At 39.7% G+C, this 23,333-nt stretch overlaps 1 protein-coding gene across 1 annotated transcript in view; it reads right to left on the bottom strand.

Moving 5' to 3' along the window:
- adcy2a (adenylate cyclase 2a) overlaps positions 1 to 23,333 on the bottom strand; it is a 48,086-nt gene that overhangs the window by 5,013 nt on the left and 19,740 nt on the right. The window contains exons 4-20 of the mRNA XM_029503500.1: positions 17,868 to 18,017; positions 15,559 to 15,707; positions 15,299 to 15,410; positions 14,962 to 15,089; positions 13,625 to 13,783; positions 13,349 to 13,481; positions 13,085 to 13,261; positions 12,947 to 12,990; positions 12,733 to 12,813; positions 11,754 to 11,823; positions 11,452 to 11,549; positions 11,143 to 11,227; positions 8,205 to 8,342; positions 7,015 to 7,134; positions 6,722 to 6,906; positions 2,196 to 2,280; positions 237 to 395 (exon numbers count right to left, since the gene is read on the bottom strand). Coding sequence (XP_029359360.1) covers positions 237 to 395; positions 2,196 to 2,280; positions 6,722 to 6,906; positions 7,015 to 7,134; positions 8,205 to 8,342; positions 11,143 to 11,227; positions 11,452 to 11,549; positions 11,754 to 11,823; positions 12,733 to 12,813; positions 12,947 to 12,990; positions 13,085 to 13,261; positions 13,349 to 13,481; positions 13,625 to 13,783; positions 14,962 to 15,089; positions 15,299 to 15,410; positions 15,559 to 15,707; positions 17,868 to 18,017 — 2,073 coding nt within the window. The remainder of the gene's footprint in view (positions 1 to 236; positions 396 to 2,195; positions 2,281 to 6,721; positions 6,907 to 7,014; positions 7,135 to 8,204; positions 8,343 to 11,142; positions 11,228 to 11,451; positions 11,550 to 11,753; positions 11,824 to 12,732; positions 12,814 to 12,946; positions 12,991 to 13,084; positions 13,262 to 13,348; positions 13,482 to 13,624; positions 13,784 to 14,961; positions 15,090 to 15,298; positions 15,411 to 15,558; positions 15,708 to 17,867; positions 18,018 to 23,333) is intronic.

Consider the following 23,333-nt stretch of genomic DNA (forward strand, 5'->3'; position numbering starts at 1 on the left):
ATAAAGTATGCACATTATTTCAAATTATTATTGTATTGACTTTAAATATAGATTTTGGTTTGTGGTAAGAGCCTTATCAGAGCTGATGATTATAATGGATCTTGGCATAGAGCCACTGGCACAACAGGACCTCTGTGAAACCACAATACATCATTCCTGCTGCTGTTCCTAACAGTGCAATTTGAATAATCTTGCAGCACAACGGAGAGAAAAAAATATATATAACATATGCGTACCTCGTTCTTCCAGTTGCGTGCCAGGAAGTGTTCTGCAACATGAGCCGGCAGCACATTCTCCAGCAAAACCCGGTTCAGGTTCTCCATGGTTTCGATCTCCTCGCACTCTTTCTTGAACTTGTTCTTCCACAGGAAGTCCAACCTACAGTAATATTCATTCTGTTACAAGAGGACACAGAGGTGAAGAGACTGAAGGTACAGCTGTACAGCTTGCTTCCATCAAGTCACAGAGAAAAATCTGAAGTGTGAACTTTTTCCACGACTTTAAGACAGAAGAGAAACTTTGACTTTGAAATTCATAGAACTTACATCAAGACAGACTGAAATATGGTTGGTGCCAGTGAGATCAAATAGAAAGTGATCACCAGCACGACGTTAACAACACGACATGTGGAGAGACACAGCGAGGCAAGAGGGATGTCTCAGGACAGATGGAAAAATATCCAAAGTACGAGGCCGAATGTGATACTCAATTTAGTTTGAAGCACTAAACAACCGAGTATTTCATCCTCTTTCTGAGCAAGGTGCTGATTTGAAAGAAAGTGGATGTTTGTCAGAAAAATGAACAAGCATAGAAAACATGATTTGAGATCAGAAAAACTACTTCTTGTTACAGTTAGGGAGCATAAAAAGTGGTGAGTGGGGTTCAGAGGCTGTGTATGTAGAGCAGCATGTGAGACCGATTGCTTTTGCTGTGCAGATGGCTGCACCTGATATCTTTTCATTTAGTTGGGCACGTCAATAATTTGTCTTCTGCTAATACATTTATTTGCCATTCACACTCAAACAGCTTAATATTACTTGGTATCAAAATCCAGTGGCAGTTGCTGTTTGATGCTTTGTGTGGCAGATTCCTGTTGTCCTAATACATTTCTTTGTGCATGTAACAACAGTTCGGCAGTGGATTAGTCACAGGACCAGTACATTGACTCATGTGTTCAGTATGTTTTCGTGCATACTGTTAAATCCCCACAGAGGAAAAAGCAGCTGCTGCTGTTCTTCCAGGAAACAAGAGAGGCCACAGGATCGACAGTGTCCTATTTAATGATTCGCAGTGATGAACCTTAATATACAACACTTTCATTAGAGTCCTTTTGTGCACGCTGCACACATTCCTTGGCCTGCTTGTACTTTGTTCTCCACACTGAACTGTGGTGCCGAGGTAGCTTCCTGATGTTGTACAGTGATTAACCTGCAGTGGAGAATTTTTCACGGCGTACAATAACAGGAGTAAAGTCCACACCGCTCTGCACAGTGGTCTCTCTGGTCCCTGCTTCTCTGGGCTTTTCTTACCAGAGTAGCAGCAGCCTTGCTGATGTAAAGCACTGGCACTGGTGTTGAGATGGCCCGTGTGCACAGCAGCAGAAAGGCTGTGCAAATGTGAGTTTGATTTGGAAAAAGACTGGGAGCTGTCCAATAAAAAACTATTTTAAATTATATCTACAATATATTAATATTGTTAACTAAGATACACGTTGGGTGGGTGGGGGGGGCAGCGAGAAGCAGCAGTGTCGTTCCATCAAAAATCTAAAGCTTGCTGTGGTGCTGCTGGAGAAAAATACTCGCACTACTGACCCGGGTGCAATCCCCTAGAAGCTCTACCTCTGGCACGGCAGGCACGACATCAAAGTCAATTGTTTTCATGCATGAGAGACCAATAATGGTGGAGGGGGATCAAGGAGTCCCTCATCAGGAGCGGTGTCAGTTATGTAGAGGATATAACATTAAAGCGTCTGACGCTGCAGTCGTCACATTCTTACAGCGCCAACAGCCAACACAGAAGAGCACATGCAGAAGGAACTGCGAGATCAAAATCAACAAGGAACAAAACAGAAAAATAACTGTGCAGCGAAGGAAACCAAGAGGGCAATGCTGGTGCTGATGCAAGAGGAAAGCTGAAAACCATTTCTTTCAGAGACTTTCAGTAACATCATTCAAGTTATTATAGCGTGGACTTACCTGTCTGGCGAGCACGAGCAGAGTGACGAAGAAGATAAAGAGGGAGATAGAGCCCATAGACTTCAGGTCTTTGAGAACCCCTGGTCTTGAAAGCCGGAGAAAAAGGAAAGAATGTGTTTTTGTGAAAAAGATAAAGGCAGAGAGATCAGAGGAGGGGGGAGTAAAGTTTAGCAGTGGGTGAGAAAAGGTAAAAGGGAGACATGATTCAAGACATTCCGTTAAAAATCCAAAGACTCAGACATTTGTCACATGATTGCTTAGCAGACCATTTTATTCCAAGCTGTCACTAGTTTAAGGCTGTCACTTCTGCTTCGCTCCTACACGAGCTTGTTTACCATTTGCATCCCCTGGCTGAATCTCCGCTAGGTTGCACTCAACAGAAACATTAAGACACGCTAAACAGATTGTGTTCATGATATGTGAAGATTCAGCGGTGCAAATACACCACAAGCTCCCATCCCTCCGGCACCGTATGTCTAAAAATAGAACATCAGAATAAGCAGCCGGCCAAGCTGCAGCCATTGTGCGTGTGTAGTGTACTGTACATGCACTGCACTGTAAAGCTGGGAGAACATACACATTCGGCTGTGCACATGCTCAAACCCATGAACACGAGTGCATTTTGCAGAATTTCATATCCTTGAAGTCACAATGTAAACATTTTTTGTTTTGCTTTAAAAGGAGACTGGCTTGTCCCTGTTTAAGTTCTGAACGTGTGATAAGATTTAAACTGAAATCTTGCATCCTAATTCCTGCAAGCGTATTTGCATATTAATGGACTCCACTCTTATCTAGTGCAGAGCTCAGCATACAGCAGAGGAAACTGCAAGTCCTCCCCTCGCCTGGTTCATTGACTAATGAATTCTCTCCACACATTGAGAGGCGATGACTGAGGACAGATGGCACGTTAGGGAGGTTTTATTTGAAGACAAATCAGAGATGGAAAGCACACAGACAGGAAGCCAGGATGTTTTCCTACTTAGAGAATAATGGGGTGGCTGCTTCCGTCAAATGGGCTGCATCATCATCGGCACAATGCACCGAGAAGGTATCTGACCTTCCTCAAAGAAATTGAAAAAGAATTGTTTGTGTACTCTCTCTGTGTCGGGCTGCTGCACCCTTATATCCGTTTGCATCCGAGCACATCCAATTAAAAGATTAATAAAAAAAAAAATTAAAAAATTGTAAGGTGTGTTTAAGGTGAAGAGGAAAAGCAGGAACGTAGAACACCACCTGATTATTACAGGCAGCTAAAAAGTAATAATTCTTCATAATGAATTTCCAATTCTCTGATTTTGTATTATCGCTGACCAAAGCTGTGAGAAGTTTATCAGCCTGGCAGGAGTCAAAACTTCGTATCCTGTTTCAGTCGCTCCGCAAAGAAAAGCTACAAGTTGCCACAAAGGTGATACAAAGAAACTCCTCACACAATTTAGCTCTCAAGTGGCAGCATCATCTGATGACGCCTCTACTGATGAGAAGTGATTGATGCTCAAGGCTCCAACTTCTTTTATTTCAGATATTCAAACATTCAGGACGTCCTTCTGCTATGAAAAGAGAAACCACAATGGGTGATGTCATAATGTCCAGGACAACTCCCTCTGAACTCAATTTCGTTTTAGTTAAACCAACAAATACCCTAACCCTAACCCTATCTCTATCTCTATCTAACATTTGCTTAAATGACAAACATAAAAAAAGACTCTGAACTCTGTGCCGTACCAGCATGCAACATTTTATGTAGCCCCATCCTGACAACGGGGATGCCCGGTTTTTACACTAATGATGTTATGCTGCAGCTCTACAGGTGGTGCTGGTTGTGAGAGGCGGTGTCACACACGTTTAAAACGCTGCTAGACATTATTACATTTTTAATTAACAGTTCACCCAGTTCTGGTCAAAGTTAAACAGCTACTATGTGCAATATTTCCAGCATGTGCTGAGAATGGCTCATCTGAGGAACTTTGATATTTCTTCTCTGATACAGCTGAGTGAGTTTTATCATGACATGGGGGGAGGGTCAATGGATGTTTCTTACAATCACTGAGGCTAGCATGAGATACTCTGGACGGTTACCAATGTTGGACAGCTTTCTACGATTCCCCGGCTCACATCAATGTCTTGAATCATCAAACTCCCAGTTTCCATCTGGTGCTTTGCTCAGCAGCAGACTTTCCTACACTGTCAAATGAAGACACAACACAACACAACACACCACACTGATTGAGTTGGCCCAGAGGACTGTTTTCCATTCAGCAAATGTCACTGCTTGGCCTTATGTGGTACCACATGGCATGTGTGACAAATCCATGGGGAAGACTTCTCCCTTAAAATGTCTTAAAGAAACTGATTTCATTCCTCAATTACCTCATTTATGCAGCTGACACTTATTAGGCATTATTAAACACATCTTATTTCCTGAGCCGCTGACAACACAGAGGCCTGTAGGCATATGGTGTGGAATATAAATTCAAGTGAATTAACTAAGCGTGGAACAATTAAGGAAAACTGGGTGAAGGACAGCAACAGCTGAGGAGCATATTCACGGAAACTAATTAGAGTTGGCTACCCGGTACTCAAGTTTTAGCAAATTGGTGCATTCAAACTCTCCGTTCATCTGTTAAGATTGATGCTGGTCATACAGTGTGAAGGATTTTTTTTCTACTGTCTTACCAAGATGTTTCATTCAGCAGCTTCAAGTCAGTACCACCCACACAGAGTTTTATATCTCTGCCTTCTAACGAACAATGGTATGTGTTCTAAATCCCTCCTCACCCTGTTCACAGGGAAACTTCTGCAAAAAGCCAAAGTGTTGTTAAATTTGATTCCGTTTGGAAACTCACAACTCACATAGTTATTTAAAGTGGTACTTTGGGATATTTGGTGTGGGATTGTGTGTTGTACCCACTTTTTGGTTCAGATAAACATGCCTCACGTTTTGGCAGATGTTCACTGTCCAGCGCAACAGTCAGTCAGCTTCTACGCGCTGCTTCCTGCTGCTTCTCTACACTGACAGTGTGCTCATCTGAATCTCCTGCAGCTCAAACACTGATTAAAGATAAGCAGCCCATACAGCATCACATCAAACAATCTGAACTATCACTTTTAGGTTGACAGACTGCCGAGAGAAGACTAACTTGACTTAGAAGATAATCGCAGCCGCACAAAACTTGTCATTTACATTTCATCCACTTGATAGAAAATGAGTGTTCTCCATTTTCACCCATGGGAACACACTGAGAAAATGGGATTAGACCTCACTGCTCAGAGTTGGTTTGCATATATTCAAGTATTAATAGTTTTCTTCTTGGTTTACTGGATGTTCCCACTATTTGCCGTAATTGCAGGAAATTTTTTATATGACTAATGTGAAATTGCACATGTTGTGTCTCAGAGGGTCCCTGTAAGTTTGGAAATCCTGAACAAAGTAATTGATCCAAATGCTAAATACTAACTACTTCTCACTCTTACTTTTACTTATTTCGGTGTGATGTGAATAAAATATTATTAGGGAGACTGTTAAACAATGACAACTCCTCAAGTCCTCAGTCCGGTCAGACCAGCACTTCATCCTTACCTCCTCAAAGCAAAACCCAAGAGCAGACGTCATAATTGTGATGTAAAGCTTTTTAATTGGAGGCAGATTCGTTTTTGCCCGCTTGGCTGTTTCAGCTACTCGCATCAGTAAATGTGGATATTTTTACACCAAAATTGGTATATGCACACACTACAGAGCTGCTTTGAAGTACTTTTAGAAAACACAGAGTACATAAGAGAGAGGTCAGCTACAATTTAGCTGACAGGAGGAGCTCCGTTCCGTCTGTTGATCAGGGGCCTCATTTCTAAACGTGGCGTACTTCACTTTCCACGCAAAGATTGTGCTCTATAAAAAACAGACAGACTTGACGGGAGCATGTGTGCAGCTCTAAGCAACCTGACGAGCACAACGATCCTAAATATAAATCCAAAGCAACCAAAGAAGCTTCACAGGTAGAGAAGTCGGAGTGACTACATAAATTCATCATGACGCTGACCCATGGCTTTTTGGGCTTACACACACTTTTATTAACGATCCTATGCACAGTTTTATAAATGAGGCCCCAGGTCTGTAGAAATCAGTTCTCAGCAGAAACAAACGACTTACACTGCATGTTTAGTGTAGTTTCTGAGTCAAGTCTACACTGGCAGGGTTCAGGATGGGCAGGATGTAGTTGAAAGCAAAAATAAGAACGTGGAGAATATTTTGATAGTGAGAGAATCGACTGAAAGTGGGACTGGTGCCTCCTAAAGCTCCCCTCTGGGCACCTGCAGACTCACTAACAAGAAGATGACCTTGAGTTGGACTTTCTTTCTCTCCTTAAACTTTTTGGTGATTATGATTTCCACTCAACTGAGAATCCCACAGCACCTCCACGTTATCCCATCGCAGCTTTCAAAAGATTTTTCATGCTGCCTACATATTATAAACATCAATTTTGAATATGTATCCATCTGCCACTCACCCTTGTTTGTCATTACACACGTACCTGTCCAAGCTTTCATTCTTGTAAAGGAATCTGCTGTACTCATCGAGCAGGGAAGCATGTGTTTGGAGAATAATGATGTTGTAAACCACTACAGCTGTCAGCATAATGATCATCTTCAGCTCGTAGTTTATCCTCAGGAATACTGAGCAAGAGATCAGGCCCAGGATGCAGCTGTAAATTAAATACTAGACACGCATAAGAAAGACAGACAGGTGCCCAAATTATTATAGATGGCAAAGGAAATATTTTGATCTACAGCAAATCATGCAATATTCATGTTTATCACCACTTACAGGAAGGTAGAAATTGTTCTTGTCAGTGAAGGTAATTAGTTGTCCGTTGTGGTATATCAGCGTTTCATTGGTCGAATTGTTAACAGGACTCGGAGGCAAGACACTGTCTTCCAAAAAGAACTAGACATAGAACGAACAAACGAAAAACAAAACACAGAGTCAAGCTAAAATAAAGGCCTGTCTTATTTTGTGGCAAAAAGGAAAAAAAAAACAAAACAACAAATCTACAGAACCACAAAATACAAGTTTCATAATTACATACATATTGCAAACACTTGCAGATGAGCATCCACAAAAAACAACTGAACAAACAAACAAACTCTACATTAGACTCGCAAGAGGCAAAAAAAAAAAAAAAAAAAATCTTATTACCCATGGTGACAACCATTCAATAATGTCCTTTATAGAAAACCTGCAGGATAGGATGAAGATTGGCTGCCCCGCTGAGCAAAGCCAAATTAATTTGGTTCATCTGCCCTGAGCAACTGGCCCACGTCAGGCGCAAAACAAGATTATAATCTCTAAAATCGATTTGTGTGTACACCAAGGTCCTGACACAATGCTTTATCATGCACCTTTCCCGCAAGCCTTGGGCTATGATCCCACCTTTGCCCAAGCCTTTTTTTTTCTGTCTTTTTTTTTTTTTTTTTTTTGCTTCCATAAATCAGATAATCAATGCACAGGAAATAAAATAACTGAATATTATTTATACCAGTCCCTTATCGATGCATTCTAAAGGCATTGACACTGCTAAACAGGGAAAACACTGCGCGTCTTAAAAAACAGCTGGACAACAGATGGGTTGCTTGGCAAAAGAAAACATTTAATTGTGTGGCTAAAATGTGTGTTTGAAGAGGATATAGAAATGAACGGCTGGCATTTTAATAGACTATTAAAAAACTATTCAACTACCAACTATCTCCACCGCCGCTTACAATGATTTCTATATCTGCTGAAGCACTGCATTTTTTTTTGTTACACAAAAAAAAAAAAAAAACGACTTTAATTCACAGCATTAGTGCCAGCATGTTTGTTGAATACAATTTTCGAGAAAATCCCTTTTAGTTTATCGTCAACCATTAATTACTTCCTACAACCAATCTGAAGGCTCGTGTTACTTTTTTCCCAAGTGATTCCCAAATAGCTGTGTTATCCTTCCGTTACTATAGTATCTGCACATAGGAGCTTACCATGTTGAAGACTGCCATTATCAGTATTAGAGCCGTGGTTGTCATGGTGAGTGTGATTCGTGGCCATGGCTTGTTGGCAATAATGACTGATGACCTTAGCAGCCACATCCAGGAAGTGGAGGCGCTTTTACTGCAGTGCTGCATGTGGAGAGAAAAAGTGAAAAGAAATCATGAGTAAATAAGAGGACTTGGTAGCTGAGACATTAGAGGTCACAAACACATCCAAACACGCAAAGAAGAAGCACACACAAACATATACGCACACACTGTCTCACAAGTCAACTTCAAATCAGGGAAATAACGTGTACGTGGATATACAAAATAAAACCAACCATTTAATTGCCTCTGCTGAGTAAGGACGATTGCTGTGAAATAAATAATGACTGTATAAAGCATTCACAAAGTGGAGCGCCTATTACTGATTAGCTCCTAATTGCCCCACAAGCGTCAATCAACAAGTTCAGCAGGCATACAATTATCTAGAGACGGGGGGCTTATTATTGTAACGATGCATGCTGTGATACATTTGAAACTGCATGCAATAAAAAAAATAAAATAATAATAAAAAAAAAAGAGATGATACTATATGAAGTATATTGAGCTACGAACAAAGCCTTCAGTTAGGCTTTAATGATGTTACACTAACTTTGATTAGAAATCATCAAAAGCTAACGAAGGTATTACCTCACACTTAAAGCAGCTCCTTATGACTGAGGTTGGTTTTTTTTTTCCTCACATTACATGTCAAAAATATTGCATTGTCATTTTATTACATTTATATGCTATTTATTGCTAAGTCTTTATTGGTGCAAAAAAACAAAGCAAAACTTAGAAACTATGCTCAGGATCTGAGAAATGTTGACGGAGTCTGCTACAGTCAAAAACATGCCCTCTCTGTAGCGCTGAGCTTTGGCAGAAATGTGTTTCATTGCATGACAGTGAGGGCAGCACGGGGGTGTAGTGGTTAGCGCTGTTGCTTCACAACAAGAAGCTCGTAGGTTCGGTTCCTGGGCCTGCAGCGTTTGAATGTTCTCCCCATGCTTGTGTGGGTTTCCTCCCAACCAGCTGGATGTGGGTTACACGCTAACATAGGCCGTTGTGGTTATGGCTAAGCCTTGGTGGTATGTGCTGGTGTCCCTTTTTTGCCAAATTATTGCAGCAAAATTCTAGTGACTCCGGCTTCCTCCCACCGTCCAAAGAAATCATGTTTGGGTTAACTGGTGACTCTAAACTGTCTGTAGGTCTGAGTGTGAGTGTGAGTGGTTGTTGGTCTCTGTCTGTCTCTGTGTGTTGGCCCTCTGATGGACTGGTGACCTGTCCAGGGTGACCCCGCCCTCACCCAGAGAGAGCTGGGATTGGCTGAAGCAGCCCCTGCGGCTCAGAAATGGATAAGCAATAGAAGGTGAATGAATGAATGCAAGACGGCCCATTTGCCCGATCATCTCAGAGTGATATCTGATCATTGCTCCAGCTGTGTGGACGGGACATTTGAGGAGCTCAGAGTGGATCGTTACGATACAATACAAACTGCAGATGGCAGACTGTAATAGGCACAGGCAGGAATACATAGCTGGTGGAACTCATCATTTTGTTTTGAGGTCAATGTGGTATCCACAAACAACTTCTCTCCTCTAAACTAGTAAACCCAACAATGAGACGTATGATTTAGGTGAATCAGAATGTGAGAAACAAAAACCTGCTAGGATTGGATTCAGTCAAGTTCCAATCACACAACCAGCCGAATATAAATTCAAGATTCTTCATCAAATAAACATGTTTTGCCTTTCTGAAGTACACCTCCAGTACTGATAATAATATTGCAATAAACCACGCTTGTGGGGTTTTATAAAATTAGTTTTTGCCTAATCTTATTGAAACTTATATTAGAAGAGTGCAAAATGTGTAAACAAATATAATTTGCATTAAAAATCTCATCATTGTCAGCATTCAATAATTAAACCGAAAAGGGACCAATTCTTTTTTTCCCCAAATGGAAAAATCTCCCTTGACATTGTTTAAAATATCCAATATGTTACATGGATAAACAACTTACGTCTTGAAATGCTTTATTGGAGATTATGGGATTATTTTAAATACACTTGACGAAAAACCCAAAGGCCCCATTCACAAATTTGCTGTAAATTATTTTTATACATGATTTCTTTTAATTCCACAGAATTGTAGATGGCACAACCTAAGATAAAGACCCTACAAAGTCAAATGAACATCAATAAAGCAGCTCGGGTTCCTCAACTTCAGCTATCAAGTGCTGTGTTTTATTTTAAAGCCTTGCAGCCTCCCAGGGGAGCACAGACCAGAGCCGTAACGCTGATTCTTTCTTGTTAAGAACTGAAAATTGGACACTGGGCAGAAAGAGATGTGCAGGCTCACAGGTTATGGAATTTCCATTAGCTCGTACGTTTTAATAGAAACTTACCCATGTTCTCCCCTTTTTTTTTTCCTTTTTCTGAACTTTTCATTTATTTTAAATTAAACCCAAAAAAAAAAGGTGAGGTACTTTGCTGCCCTAGAGTGTCTATATATGACAAAATCACTTATCATGATTTCACTTCAAAGATGGTGATAAGTCAGGAGTCTGTGGGCAAAAATAAAGGCATCCACCATAGCAGCTGTGTGCATGAGCTCTCTCAGGGACATTGGATGTGCTGAACAAGGAAATGGGAAGAGGTGCTTAATTTTCACCACAGTGTCACACCAGGCACTTGTCTTAAACTGTGGGGGACTGAAGCTGATGGCAAATGCCCTTAATGGGCGGTTGAGATGACCAGAGGGGCACTTTGACCACTCATGTGCCTTTGGTACGACATTAGAACAAACATTAAGCACTGAAGTGTCACATTAGAGAGCAGGCATGTCCTGGTTAAATGCAGGCTTTATCATAAAGCAGCAACATCTGCGGGGAATCTTATTCACTCACCAGGAAGTGTCCAATGAAGCAAATGAAGAGAATTAGGGAGAGGATAAGAAAAGCCATTCCAAATGATAATCCCAAGATAGTTGTTCTAAAAAGAAAAGAAAAGAAAAATTTACTTGGTTAGTTTAACGTCGCTCTGTGAAATGTAAATGGAACAACTCTTAGTTTTACATTAATGGTCAAGGCAAAGATAGAAGTCGAGTTTAGCCACGTATAATGAATAAGAATAAATACACCAGATACATTTTCCACATTAGCATATGTAAAATAGCATTAAAAACAGTCGTATGGTTTTAAATGAAGTGCACATACTTTGGAAGGACGAGTATCTGCACAATGAAAATGCAGAAAAATATTAAGCAGGCGCAGGTGACGTAGTACTTGAAGGCAGGCAGGGTTGTTGCTCTGTACTAAAAAAAGAAAATAAAAAATAATAATAATAATTTTAAACTCTTATTAAAAAGGTATTTCGAGTGTGCAACTGGGAATCTCAAGTTTCTTTATTTACAAGATTTCAAGAAATAGTAACTGGAGAAAAAAGATAAGGCAGTGACATAATACTTTCTCTGCAGGAGCTACTCAAACATTTCTACTTTCCGAAGACAGCCTCTTACCTCCTTCTCCAAGGATTTGTTATGAAAGAATAACGATATTCTCTGGATGTCCTCAGATTTGAGCCACTGCCTGGAAACATGAAGACACAGTAAAATTCATTTCACATTTGAGAAGTGAAAAGTGAATATATTCCATTCCAGCGCAGCTATATCAAATACGAACCAACTTTTCTCAAAATTGATTGACACCCTTCTAGTAGCACGTCTTTCTGGTTCTGCGCTTGTTTTCTAAAATTGCAGTACCTCGAACCTTTCAGCATGGCCTCTGTCTAAACGTTGGTACAATTTAAAACAGCTGAACAAAAACAAACAAAACTGTTTTTTATACCATTTCATGTTTATGTAAACATCTGCCGTCATAATCACAGGAGTTTTTTTAGTTTTTTGGGTTTTAAGTACAGTGCAAGGCAAGTTGGAATTGTACGTCATGGTCTTTAGGGGCAGATCAAGTGTTTTCTGAAATGAATTAAATTGAAGTGGAGAAATAAACACTCCCTCTCCATCGTGTCGGCACAGTGATGCATTTTAACAGCCATGAACTACTCAGCATTAAATGTTAACCTCACGTGACAAATCTCCAGTGTTTGTGTGACGCCTTTTGAAACAACGTCAAAGCTAGTTTAATGCAAGGCCAGAAAACTTATTAGAGTTAGAATATTTTTCGCTGATGTGGTCACACAAACAGTATTAGTCTTCATTTTCATTTTACCAGGAAACTGCGACTGACTAACTAACTAAATCATTAACTACTCTGGGCTGGGCTGAACTTGGTCACCATGCTCATACATGTTAAAAACATGTATAGCTGGTATTAGAAATATTAATAATATTCTATGGCATTGCAGCATGCCTTCACAAATTACAGATGCAGTGCAGTTTTCAAAGACGATAGATTTCATCAACATTAGGATGATTTCCTCTGCATCCTGCATGAACGATGATTCTCGGATTAATACTTGCTTTAAACGATAAATCTTACTTTTGTGCATTTATCCCATCAAAGGTCCTAATCATCCTCTCGTTAAATTCCTCCTCAAATCTCTTCTTTTGAGACTTTGTCCTGTAATGGGTGGCAAAAAACACAGAATATCTTTTAAATTCTTATACTAGTCACACACATCAAAGCCTCTAGCCGTTAGAATAATCCTGCCACAGATCAACTGAAGCTGCAGCTGTAAAAAGGAGCAGCTTGCCTTTCTGATCTCCTCTGGAAGTGGTACTGCCCCATCGGTACATCCTAGACACAGAGCACGAGGAGAAGGAAGGGTTACAAGCTTCAACTGAACTTCTGCCTCATCTACATATCGACACGTGTTGGAAAAATTACACACAGCAGTGTTGATCTTCCCATTTTCATTCGTCATGCTGTCTCTGTGGTGCAGGTTGGCAAAAGGCTTGGCGGCTCCCCACGACTCCAGGTAGCGGGTCATCCTGACCGAGGCCCTCATCTTTGCACCGTCTAGAGTGTGCCTGGGGCGGTAATGATGCTGAGGACTCCGGCGCTCCACCTGCGCATACGTGGAAATCGTGCTTCATTGAATTTTAGTCAGTGCCTGATATTCGTTTTGTTGAACATGTTGTACATGATAAGGCACCTTTGGGTTGATGACCAGGTAAGTGATGACTCCATGCTCCTTTAGGTAGGGGTCCCTTTCCTGTCCATCCCCATCTTCCACCTTATAGGCCCCATTCAGGTGCTCTAGTGTCAGTGAAGTGATGTGGACTCGTCTGGCAACGAGCGATCAACAAAGAGATTTTCTGTGAATGCTAATTGTGGTTCAGCTTAATCTCATCGCTGAGGACTGCCAATTCAGTATAATAATATTTTAATTAAATGAAAACAAGAGCTAAATTATTTCTCATTCACTCACCCTGGTACACCTCCCGCCTCCATATGATTGGCCAATGTGACGTCATGTGACCAAACGTCGTACTGCCATTTCTGAAGCCCGATTACACCACACAGGACATTCCCAGAATGCACACCAACACGCATGTTGATGTCAACCCCTGTGGCATCTCGCACTTTCCTGTCAAACGCCGAAAAGAGACTTTCATTCATCTGGAGCAATAAAAAAAAAAATAATCAGCTGAGCCACGTATTCATGTCGGACAGAACAAATGCAGTGCTCGCTGTTGTACATTCAAAGAACTGAACCGCTGTAAAAACAGGGCGAGGCAAACCCGCCACACTATAATTCCATTTTTCACCGCGAACCAAATTTGCATCCCACTCATGCTTTTAAATTTCTTTGACTGAAGTCCAACTAAAGTTGCCACGACATTTTAAACAATAACAAACAGCATCAATCTGATCACTGGTAAATTATTAGCATATGTATCAAAACCCTGTGAAGTTACACAGTCAGAAACATTGTTATTTCATGTTAGCTGGTCTTTTTTTTTTTATCTCAGTTAATTCCCATTCCTCTTGACTTGATATCTATAGATAAGATAAGAACTCCTTATCACTAATGACACAGTTGAAGCTGATAAAATGGCAATAAACACAAAGTGTTACAATCTGGAAAGGAAGTTTCAATACATGTAGCTCAAAAAGTGCCACCAATTTAGAAACATCAGGAGTAGTACCTGACAACTTCTGGAAGTGAAACAATACTTTTGAGAGGTTTTAGTTTCCAGCTAAGAGTTCAGAGTTCAGATAATGTTTGTTACAGTTAGTACCATTTAGTCTCTCCGTGGTTCAGGTGTGATGGATGAGTCACTACTGTGCATATTTCCTTCTCATCAATTTATATTTTGCAGCAGGTGACATTTTAACCTTTTAGTGTCCTGCTCAACCATTACGCAGAGCACACTTTGATATTTCAATGCATTTTAATCCGTTTACCATGAAGTGTCATCTCAACTGTTTGGTACAGGCCTATATTTTAAAAACTTTTTTTTTTTTTATTTGATTTTGTTGTTATTATTGCCCCAAGGAAATAAAAATGCGAAGAAATTATTTTTCTATTGCTTTTTCTTAGTGAGGACATTGAAGGCTTAAAAAAAAAAAAAGTACACTACCAGTCAAAAGTCTCTCATTCGAATGAATAGGAAAGTGTGTCCAAACTTTTGAGTGGTAGCATATATCAAACTTACCAGTGTGGAGTTATTTGAAGCATGAAATGAGACCAAATGCGGACTAACAGTATTTTTAAAAATGGTGCTGATGCTCTATAGCAGCATTGATATGTAACTGACTTACTTGATGGCCTCACACATGTCCAGACCCATTTTCACACAGTTCTTGGCATGGTTTGGCAGAGACTCTGGCAGGCCAGACACACAATAGTAACAGTCACCGAGGATTTTGATCCGCATACATTCATTCTCCTGCACATACAGAGGCGGAAGACAGGCAGTAGATGCATCTTTTTTTTTTTTTTTTATTTAATCACACACAAACCCTTTGTATATTCAAACTTATAGCTACACAGTGTGTTGTCTGTTGATGACACTGAATGCTAAAATCACACACACTGCAAACAGTTTGTTAGACTGTGTTATTTTGTCAGGGTCCGGTAATGAAGAGAAATGTTTACCTTGGCGATTTGATCAAATTTCCCAAACAGTTCATTCAGCATATGCACCAGCTCTCCAGGAGAACAGTCGCTGGCCAGTCGTGTAAAACCTACTATATCAGCATACAGTATACTGGGAATAGAAAAATATACACACATTTATATATCAATATACTACAACAACTGTCGTACAATATTTTTGAATGAAAAACTATAGCTTTAAAAACGACTTAACATTTATGGTGAAAAATTATTTTGTCCCACAGAGAGATAAAACCCACCTGACATTAGTATGTCTCTGGACATAGAGATTGTGAAAATTGTTAGTGTTCTCCATCTGCCCGAAGTTGGGACCCTTCAGTCTCTGGATAATCTCAGCTTTCATCACACGAGCAATGTGAGCTGGTAACAGCGACAACAGGAGACGCTCCTGATGGCAAGTGTATAAACAAAGTGGAAGTAGCAGGACAGGCATGGTTACGAAAACCAAGGTAATATAAAATAATTAGCACCTTTTACTTTTTTTTGTATTAAACATTTGCAGGACAGGATGACAGCAGCCATAGAGCTTTAGCTGTCCTATTCCTGATTTCCTGATCCAATGCCCCAAAGATTCACTCACTGTCTGTGGCATGGCCAAAATAAAATGTGATTACTGATGAAAATGCAAACAAGGCTTTGACTTTACTAACAAATGAAGCTGTCAGAGTCAATGTTCCTCAACGAATCAGTCGCGCCTAATCACCCACTGAGATGACTTGTTACTCTCGAGTCATACAAAAGATTAATTCAAAGTCGATGTGTATGTGTCTTCGATGAGTATTTTACTGAATTTGCCCCCCCCCCAAAAAAAAAAATTAAATAAATAAATAAAATATATATGCATCCTTTAATCACACAAGGACATTAAAAGTTATTACCATCCATTAATTTCATGCAAAATTGTGTCAGGTTGACTTAGTATGACTAAGAGTAATAATTACCTAAAAAAAATAAATGAATAAATAAATCTTCCAGTGTTCACTATTTTATTGCCAGCCACCGGAGGAAAGACTGAAACCTTAAGTGGCATCTTAAGCAACTGTTTCTCTTTGAGGCAACAGTAGTTTGCAGCCAACCTGCAGCGCAATTGGGAAATAAAACTCCTTTTAGGATGAAGAGAAGCTCAAGATTGGAGCAAAACATTTAATTAAGCTAATGCCATCTCCAGCTTGAAAGGTTTTCTGCACCACTGATTATTGCCCAGCCCTGTCAGTGAGGCGCCAAAAGTTTGATGTGAATGAGAGGGCCATGGCGGCTGCTAATCATCTCTGCCAGGATTTTAGATGTATGATGAATTCCCCCATAGTCCCTCTTGGCGACTTATACTGGAAATGCATGCTCTCACTGTACTAAGGGGCACTTTGGATGAAAGCAATTAACTATCTGCATATATTATTAGTGCACTGAGCACCCAAGAGGAATATGTCTCAGCAGTTTCCACTATCTGTCGTAATGCAACAGCAGCACTCCAGTATCACTGCAAAATACTTGACCAAAAGCATTTCCAGTGGTAATAATACGGGCTGGATGCGGCAGACCGATGATCTGCACAAGCCTGGGCTCTCACAGAAGCTGCTTTCACCGTCTTCCTCCCGTCAAACTGCTACTGCAGCAGCTGTGGTAACGAGTTGCATGTAGCTAGCTACATTCATTTTTGCTTTGTTGGCTTTTCCGAAGGGGTTATGACATTAGACAGGCGTTCAATGGCTGTTAAAAAGGAATCAGAGAGATTTTTGTGGGAAGACAAGAAAAATCACCTACACAGTAACTAAAAATATGTTGCTTCGGCCTTATCACCTGCATTTCAGATATTGTCTTTGCAAGTAATCCTTACACAAGTGTTAAGTTGAAAACTTCAGTATGAATGACAAAAAGTGTGTCAATATCTTGTCAACATCACGAAAAAAGATGCATGTCAAATATAAACACGCAGACATGAAAGAAGAACAGACCTGAGGATATCAGATAATTCAGTCAATAACCTCAATTTAAAGTGTTTGCTGAACATGGATACATCATTGCTTTTTAATGTTTTCTTCTGCAAAGATTTTCAAAAAGAAAGTTAACAGATAATTCGGCCCTCCAGTAGGCTCCAGGGAAGATTATCACCCGGACATGAACAGTTATCACATTCTCTAAGACACAAACCCTGAATTCTTGGGGACACATTCATTTCATTAACACAGAGCTCAAGCACTGACAGCTTCAGTGAGGTCCAATTTCCTAGACCACTTTCCTTTCAATTTGATTGGGAAAGGGAACATTAGCAGAGAGAATGTTAAACGTCATGAACAATATGATGCGCAGATATATAGAAATAAAGTGGAATGAATGGAAGCCTTGACAATCCTGCACTTGCAAGTAACACTAAAAGGCTGATTTAAAAAAAAAAAAAAAAAATCATATAGTTCCACAAAAAACCTTTCAGAAAGAGTAATTTTGCTCTGGATTTGACATTTATGCTTTCATCTTACATGACATTGGCATCATACTCCAACTACACATGTTCAGCCACTCACTGGTCATTAAGACTGATTGGCCGCTTTACCTGTTGTCTCTTCTCAAACTCCAGCTTAATGGGGGACTTGATGCAGTTGCATGTGTCCTGATAGGTCTGCTTTAGAGCCAGCTCCATCAGATGTTTGTGATACGCCCCTGCCATTATTCCACACATGAAAATGATGATATTCGCCAAAATCTGCACAGGAACAGAAAATAGGCAACAAATCGTATTAGACAAAAAAAGAAAAAAGAGATACAAAAAAAACTCTGAAAGCCAAATATTAAGGAATTAAAATGCACATTTTTGAAAGCGTAGCTTTGAAATGAAATACGCTGAAGTTTGCAATCTGTTATCTGTTGTATTGAACATAAATGAAACAGGCTGTATCAGCTATAAAAATGTGTGATCAAAGATCGGATGATTAAAAAAGCTGTCTTATGTTTCAATGTGACAACAACGATCCTATTTTATCAGAGAAATACATTTCTGTGACTGAGTCCACAGCCTGACTAAAAGCTCTTAAGTCAGAAACAGACCAAATGCTTTTTATTAAGGGTGCTGCACCCAGACAGCTTTTCGCAATTTTCCTGTATTTAATCAGGTGAAACTCATTGATATTTTAAAATCGCTTTTAGAAGAGTGACCTGGCAGTATACCAACCACTCTACATACATAAATACGAATATAAAAATCACAATGTAAAAATTGTTCCAATCACAAGCATGGATCTCCTCTCTTGATTCTTTAACATCGATCTGAATTCGCACAGGCTAATGAACTCAATGAGTTTTAAGAAAACTTGACCTCCAACTGAGATCCCGCAGTAATTTTGATATCAGTGTTACACACAAATCAAACACATTCAAGTGCGATATATCATATACAAACAAAACTGCTTTCATTTCATTTTCTTGTGAATCAGTATATCAAAGGCAATAGTGTCCACCCACTGATGACTGCAGGGATAGACAGATACAACAGAAAGGAGAGGGAAGGGAATAGATTTTAATGCCCCCCCCCCCCTCAGCATAAGCTTTACTCTCGACTCCCGTCTCTGTAAATACTCTACGCCACATCCCACTGCAGGCTCCGATGCACCATTACAATGCTAAAGTAATTGCTGTTAATCAAAGTCATATTTGTGTAAGAATCACTGATGTTATAGATCATTCTAAGTAGAACAAACCCAGGCTGATTATATTTGTTATCGATGAATGTAAAAGTTTATCAGGTGTGAAAGGCATTCCACTGGATAGCTCTGCGAACTCAGCTTTCAACAAGGCAAAGTGACATTTCTAATTTCAATTTCTATCAATAAGACAGTAGCAGCACTTCCAGTTTTATTTGAGCCCAATATTCATATAACACGATAATGCTATGTAAGGTTTGTGCTGATTTTTAGCCCAATTACTGTGTTAACTCTTCCACATGCTTTCTTGGCTCCTGTAATAGCCTGACAAAGTTTCAGACATTGCCCTCAGACCAAACCCTACAGTCTTTGCCCCGCCTGCTTTCGATTACCTACACCAGAGTATACAAAACAAAAACTGTGGTATTAAACGTTAAAGGTTAACTTAAAGGTTTTCACTATAGTGTGTGCAAAGTATTTGCCAACCTGTATAATTTTTTTGCCCCATTATAAAACAAATTTTCTTTTTCGACTCTCACTTCCATGCATTAATAATTGCACTCCTACGCTCGATGGTTCATTAGAGGAACTATTATTATAGGATGTGGCACGTCAATGACAGCTGAATGTAGAAGGACCCAGGAGGGCTTACAGACTTGAGCTGAATATTTTGCAGTTGAAATAGATGGAGAATTTAATGGTTCTCCATCAAATTTTAAATGGGATCATCTACACACTCTTTCATGCACACACATGCACACACATGCACACGCTGCTCTTGACTAATTTGTTTGACTCGCTCTCCTAAATTCCCCTTTGACTTGCAGTGTGTGTCTTTCAGGCATAGTGGTGACCTTACTCCAACGCTGGAGAGCAACAGATTTATATTTTAGAACCAGGAACAAGGACTAAATCTGGGACCTCCGTTTGTTTCTGTAATACTTACAGAGCAAGAAACTCAAACATATAAAACTGTGTCTCATATATATATTCTAGTGCAGAGAGTTAAAATGGATAAGGATAGTATAGTATATATCAGTCTCTGACACAGAAAATCTGCCAAATCTACCAAAGTTTATTTTTTTATTTTTTTATTTTTTTTTACATTGTAAAAGTTTTCAATTACATTGTTCTAAAATAAGCCAGAAAGGCACCCAAAGCACTTTGGATTGGAGACAATTATTTCATCGATAACTCTCAATGACCAAACAGGTCACTGTTTAACTAACCCAAGGCTACAGTCACCACAAATGGGATCATATTGTCTGTAGGTCTGAGTGTGAATGGTTGTTGGTCTCTGTCTGTCTCTGTGTGTTGGCCCTGTGATGGACTGGTGACCTGTCCAGGGTGGACCCTGCCCTTGCCCAGAGTTAGCTAGGATTGGCTCCAGCACCTCCACGACCCAGAAACGGAAAAGTGGTAAAAGATGGATGGATGGATGGAAGCCAGAGTGTAGCAGATGGTCTGCTTATTTAAAGGGCTCCAAAACTCTGAGGTGACTCTCCAGTTCCAGTGGAAGGAAAATTGCTCTCAGATGTTTGGACCACATTTTTAAAAAATGGTTAAGTCAGATTTTCTAATTTGTTTGCAGAGGTGGTGCTAACCGGGTTTCCTCCTGTGCACAGCAAGAACCTGATACTTCTCGCTGTTCTATTTCGAATAATAGGACAATTTGTAATCAGCAGCACTACTGAATAAGCACAAGTGGAACCTGACGTGTCCAATGCGTATATAATGAGTCTCAAACAGCAATAAACCCATAATGAGAAGCAAAGATGTATACAGTCCCCTTACATGGAAAACAAGCTCTACCTTTTATCCACTGAATGCTTAAGCACCAGCAATGTACATGCCGCTGCTTTATATTTGACAAAAGCAACTATGAGGAGAGAGGCCATATGAGTGTGATCTGCTGGCTGCTTTTATGTTTACAGCTATTCACCGGATTTAGGACAGACATACCTCTTGCTGTCCACTGAATTTACTATTCATTCTTTGCAGATTTCCAAACACAACCCAAGTAGTTTTTTTTTTTTTTTCAAAATTATTAAAAAGGTTTTACATTTATGAGCCTGCCTTCATTCAGAACAGTTTTTTTCCTATAGAAAATGAATAAAACAGGCTGGACTTTGACACAGCAAAGTGTTCAAAACCGAGAGTTCAGAAAAGTACACTGAATGATTGAAAACAGGTACAACAAGATGGATAGGCTGCTTTGTAAAATGGTTTTAAGTAGTCCATGTTGTATGGAATATTTTATAATTTCACTTTAAATAACTCTAGTATCAAAATATTTAATTGAAAATCTATTCAGCGATGCATGAATTGTCTCTTTGTGAGCTTGCCAATTGAATTCAATAGCACTGGAAGGCCACACACGTCAGACGAAGTGCTGCTTTCTAGTTTCCAGTCCTTAATGCCAATGCGTGCTGTTTAGGTATTACTTCACAGTGATAGGTGGGTGTGGAGGCCGTGTAAGGGAACTTGCTGCTTTTGAGATCAAACCCACCAAAACTGCTTTCTGTATGCTGAAAAGATTTCCTTTGGCCTTACTCCAGACCAGAATGAAAGGACAGCTGGGTTGCATTTCAATCTTTTTTTTCCCAGTTCTATGCTTTTCATCATATATTGCAAAAAAGACACAAAATGACTACATTATGTGACGAATCCCGAACACAGCAGACCATAAAATATCACCCGTTTTCATCTGCAGGCAGTGTTTTGTCTCTTTAACAGAGTAGATTAAGTTCAACTTGTCTGTTTCTCTATTTAGGTGCAACTGCTGGACAAAACACTGACCAATGCAGATCATTGTAAATGTCAGCTGGCTGTGAGAATTATCCATATCGCACTAATACACAATTACAGATAACAGGTCGAGGTGAGGTTGTCCTCGACAGTGCTTTGAGGCATGTTGGTGATTTGGGATCAGACAGCTATGTTTTATACAGGGTATAATGGTGGGTATTACACCTACCAAGGGTAGAGGAAGACTTTGGAAGAGGAAGAGTTTTGTTTTAATAACCTGTTGGGTGCAACGTCCAGCGGATATGCTCTGCTTATGTCTTGGACAGGAAATACTACTGGCAAATGCGCTCTTGAATCATGGCATTGTTGAAATAGACCCTCTTATTCGAGAAGAAACTGCTACTTTTTCCAATTAAAATTAAACTACAGCATCCTCAAAAGAGAAGTGTACAAGAACCCCAGAGAAAGGGGTCCTGAGAGACAGAAAATAAATCATTCAGATCCTAACGGCTCCAGGCTTGGTTTTCAAATAAAAAGAAGAGAAAGAAGAGACCAATAAAAGTCAGCAAAGGTTTGGTTCAAACACAGCCATTCTTCACCTCAAAAAGGTAGATGTAACACACAACAGCTAGAGAAAACCTTTGTGACATTCGAAATAGAATTTGAGCGCTGTGATGAATTATTTATGATGTACCTCTCAGCAATTAATACCAAAGAATGCAAATGAGTGCTGCTTTTGGTCTGAGAGGGGAGGTTGCGAAATAAAAATATGGTGAGCATCTAATACTGCCTTTCAATCACAGGAGTGAAGTCAGATTAGATCAAATCAGAAAGGTGTGCAAGGATTCACTGAGCAAAAAAAAAAAAAAAAAAAAAAAAAAAATTAGAAAATAAGAAATGTTTTACCTTGAAACAGTGCTTAAATGCTAAAGAGCTGTGTGTGAATAAAGAGACAAATGCAGAAATATCTCACTATCTTTGAGCAACAGACGAAAGAGAGGACTTTCACTCACTTCAATAAATTAATTGTTCCTCCCCACCAAAACTTGATCTGCACACTTAGAAAAACGCACAAATGCAGAAACAACACAAGCTGCAAAAAAAAGCACAGACACAAATGGTGCCTGAGCTATGAATAAAAAACCTGTATAGTACATGTAATTTAGAAATCATAACATTAGCATATATGTCAATATATAAATGATTTTGATTAACTGAAAAGCTGATCAAATGCTCTAATAAACACGGATGATTCTGGGAAAAGCAGCAAATCAGTAAATACCTTAAATTACCCGAACAAATTAAAAATTAAAACCAACAGCACAGAATTAATATACGTGTTTGTGTGTTTCAGTGTAGAAGCCTCTGCGCATGCACATCTGTGCTTTTTGTGAGATACTTTGACAAACATAGTTTGAAACATGTGCTTTCTGTATTGAAGCGAATTAAATAGAATAGTAACCACACTGGTGTGGGTGTCTATAAGGTAAATATGGCCCAAGCAGCCAGATATCCCATAAAACTGAAACAGCTTGTTTCAGTTTTAGGTAACCACAAGCCAGCTAGGCAACAAATCATTTCCGAAACAGTTGTGAGATAAACGTAGAACACATCCAACAACAGCTTTTTAGAAA

The sequence above is a fragment of the Echeneis naucrates genome, chromosome 6, assembly GCF_900963305.1.
Source record: "Echeneis naucrates chromosome 6, fEcheNa1.1, whole genome shotgun sequence".
Lineage (NCBI taxonomy): Eukaryota > Metazoa > Chordata > Actinopteri > Carangiformes > Echeneidae > Echeneis > Echeneis naucrates.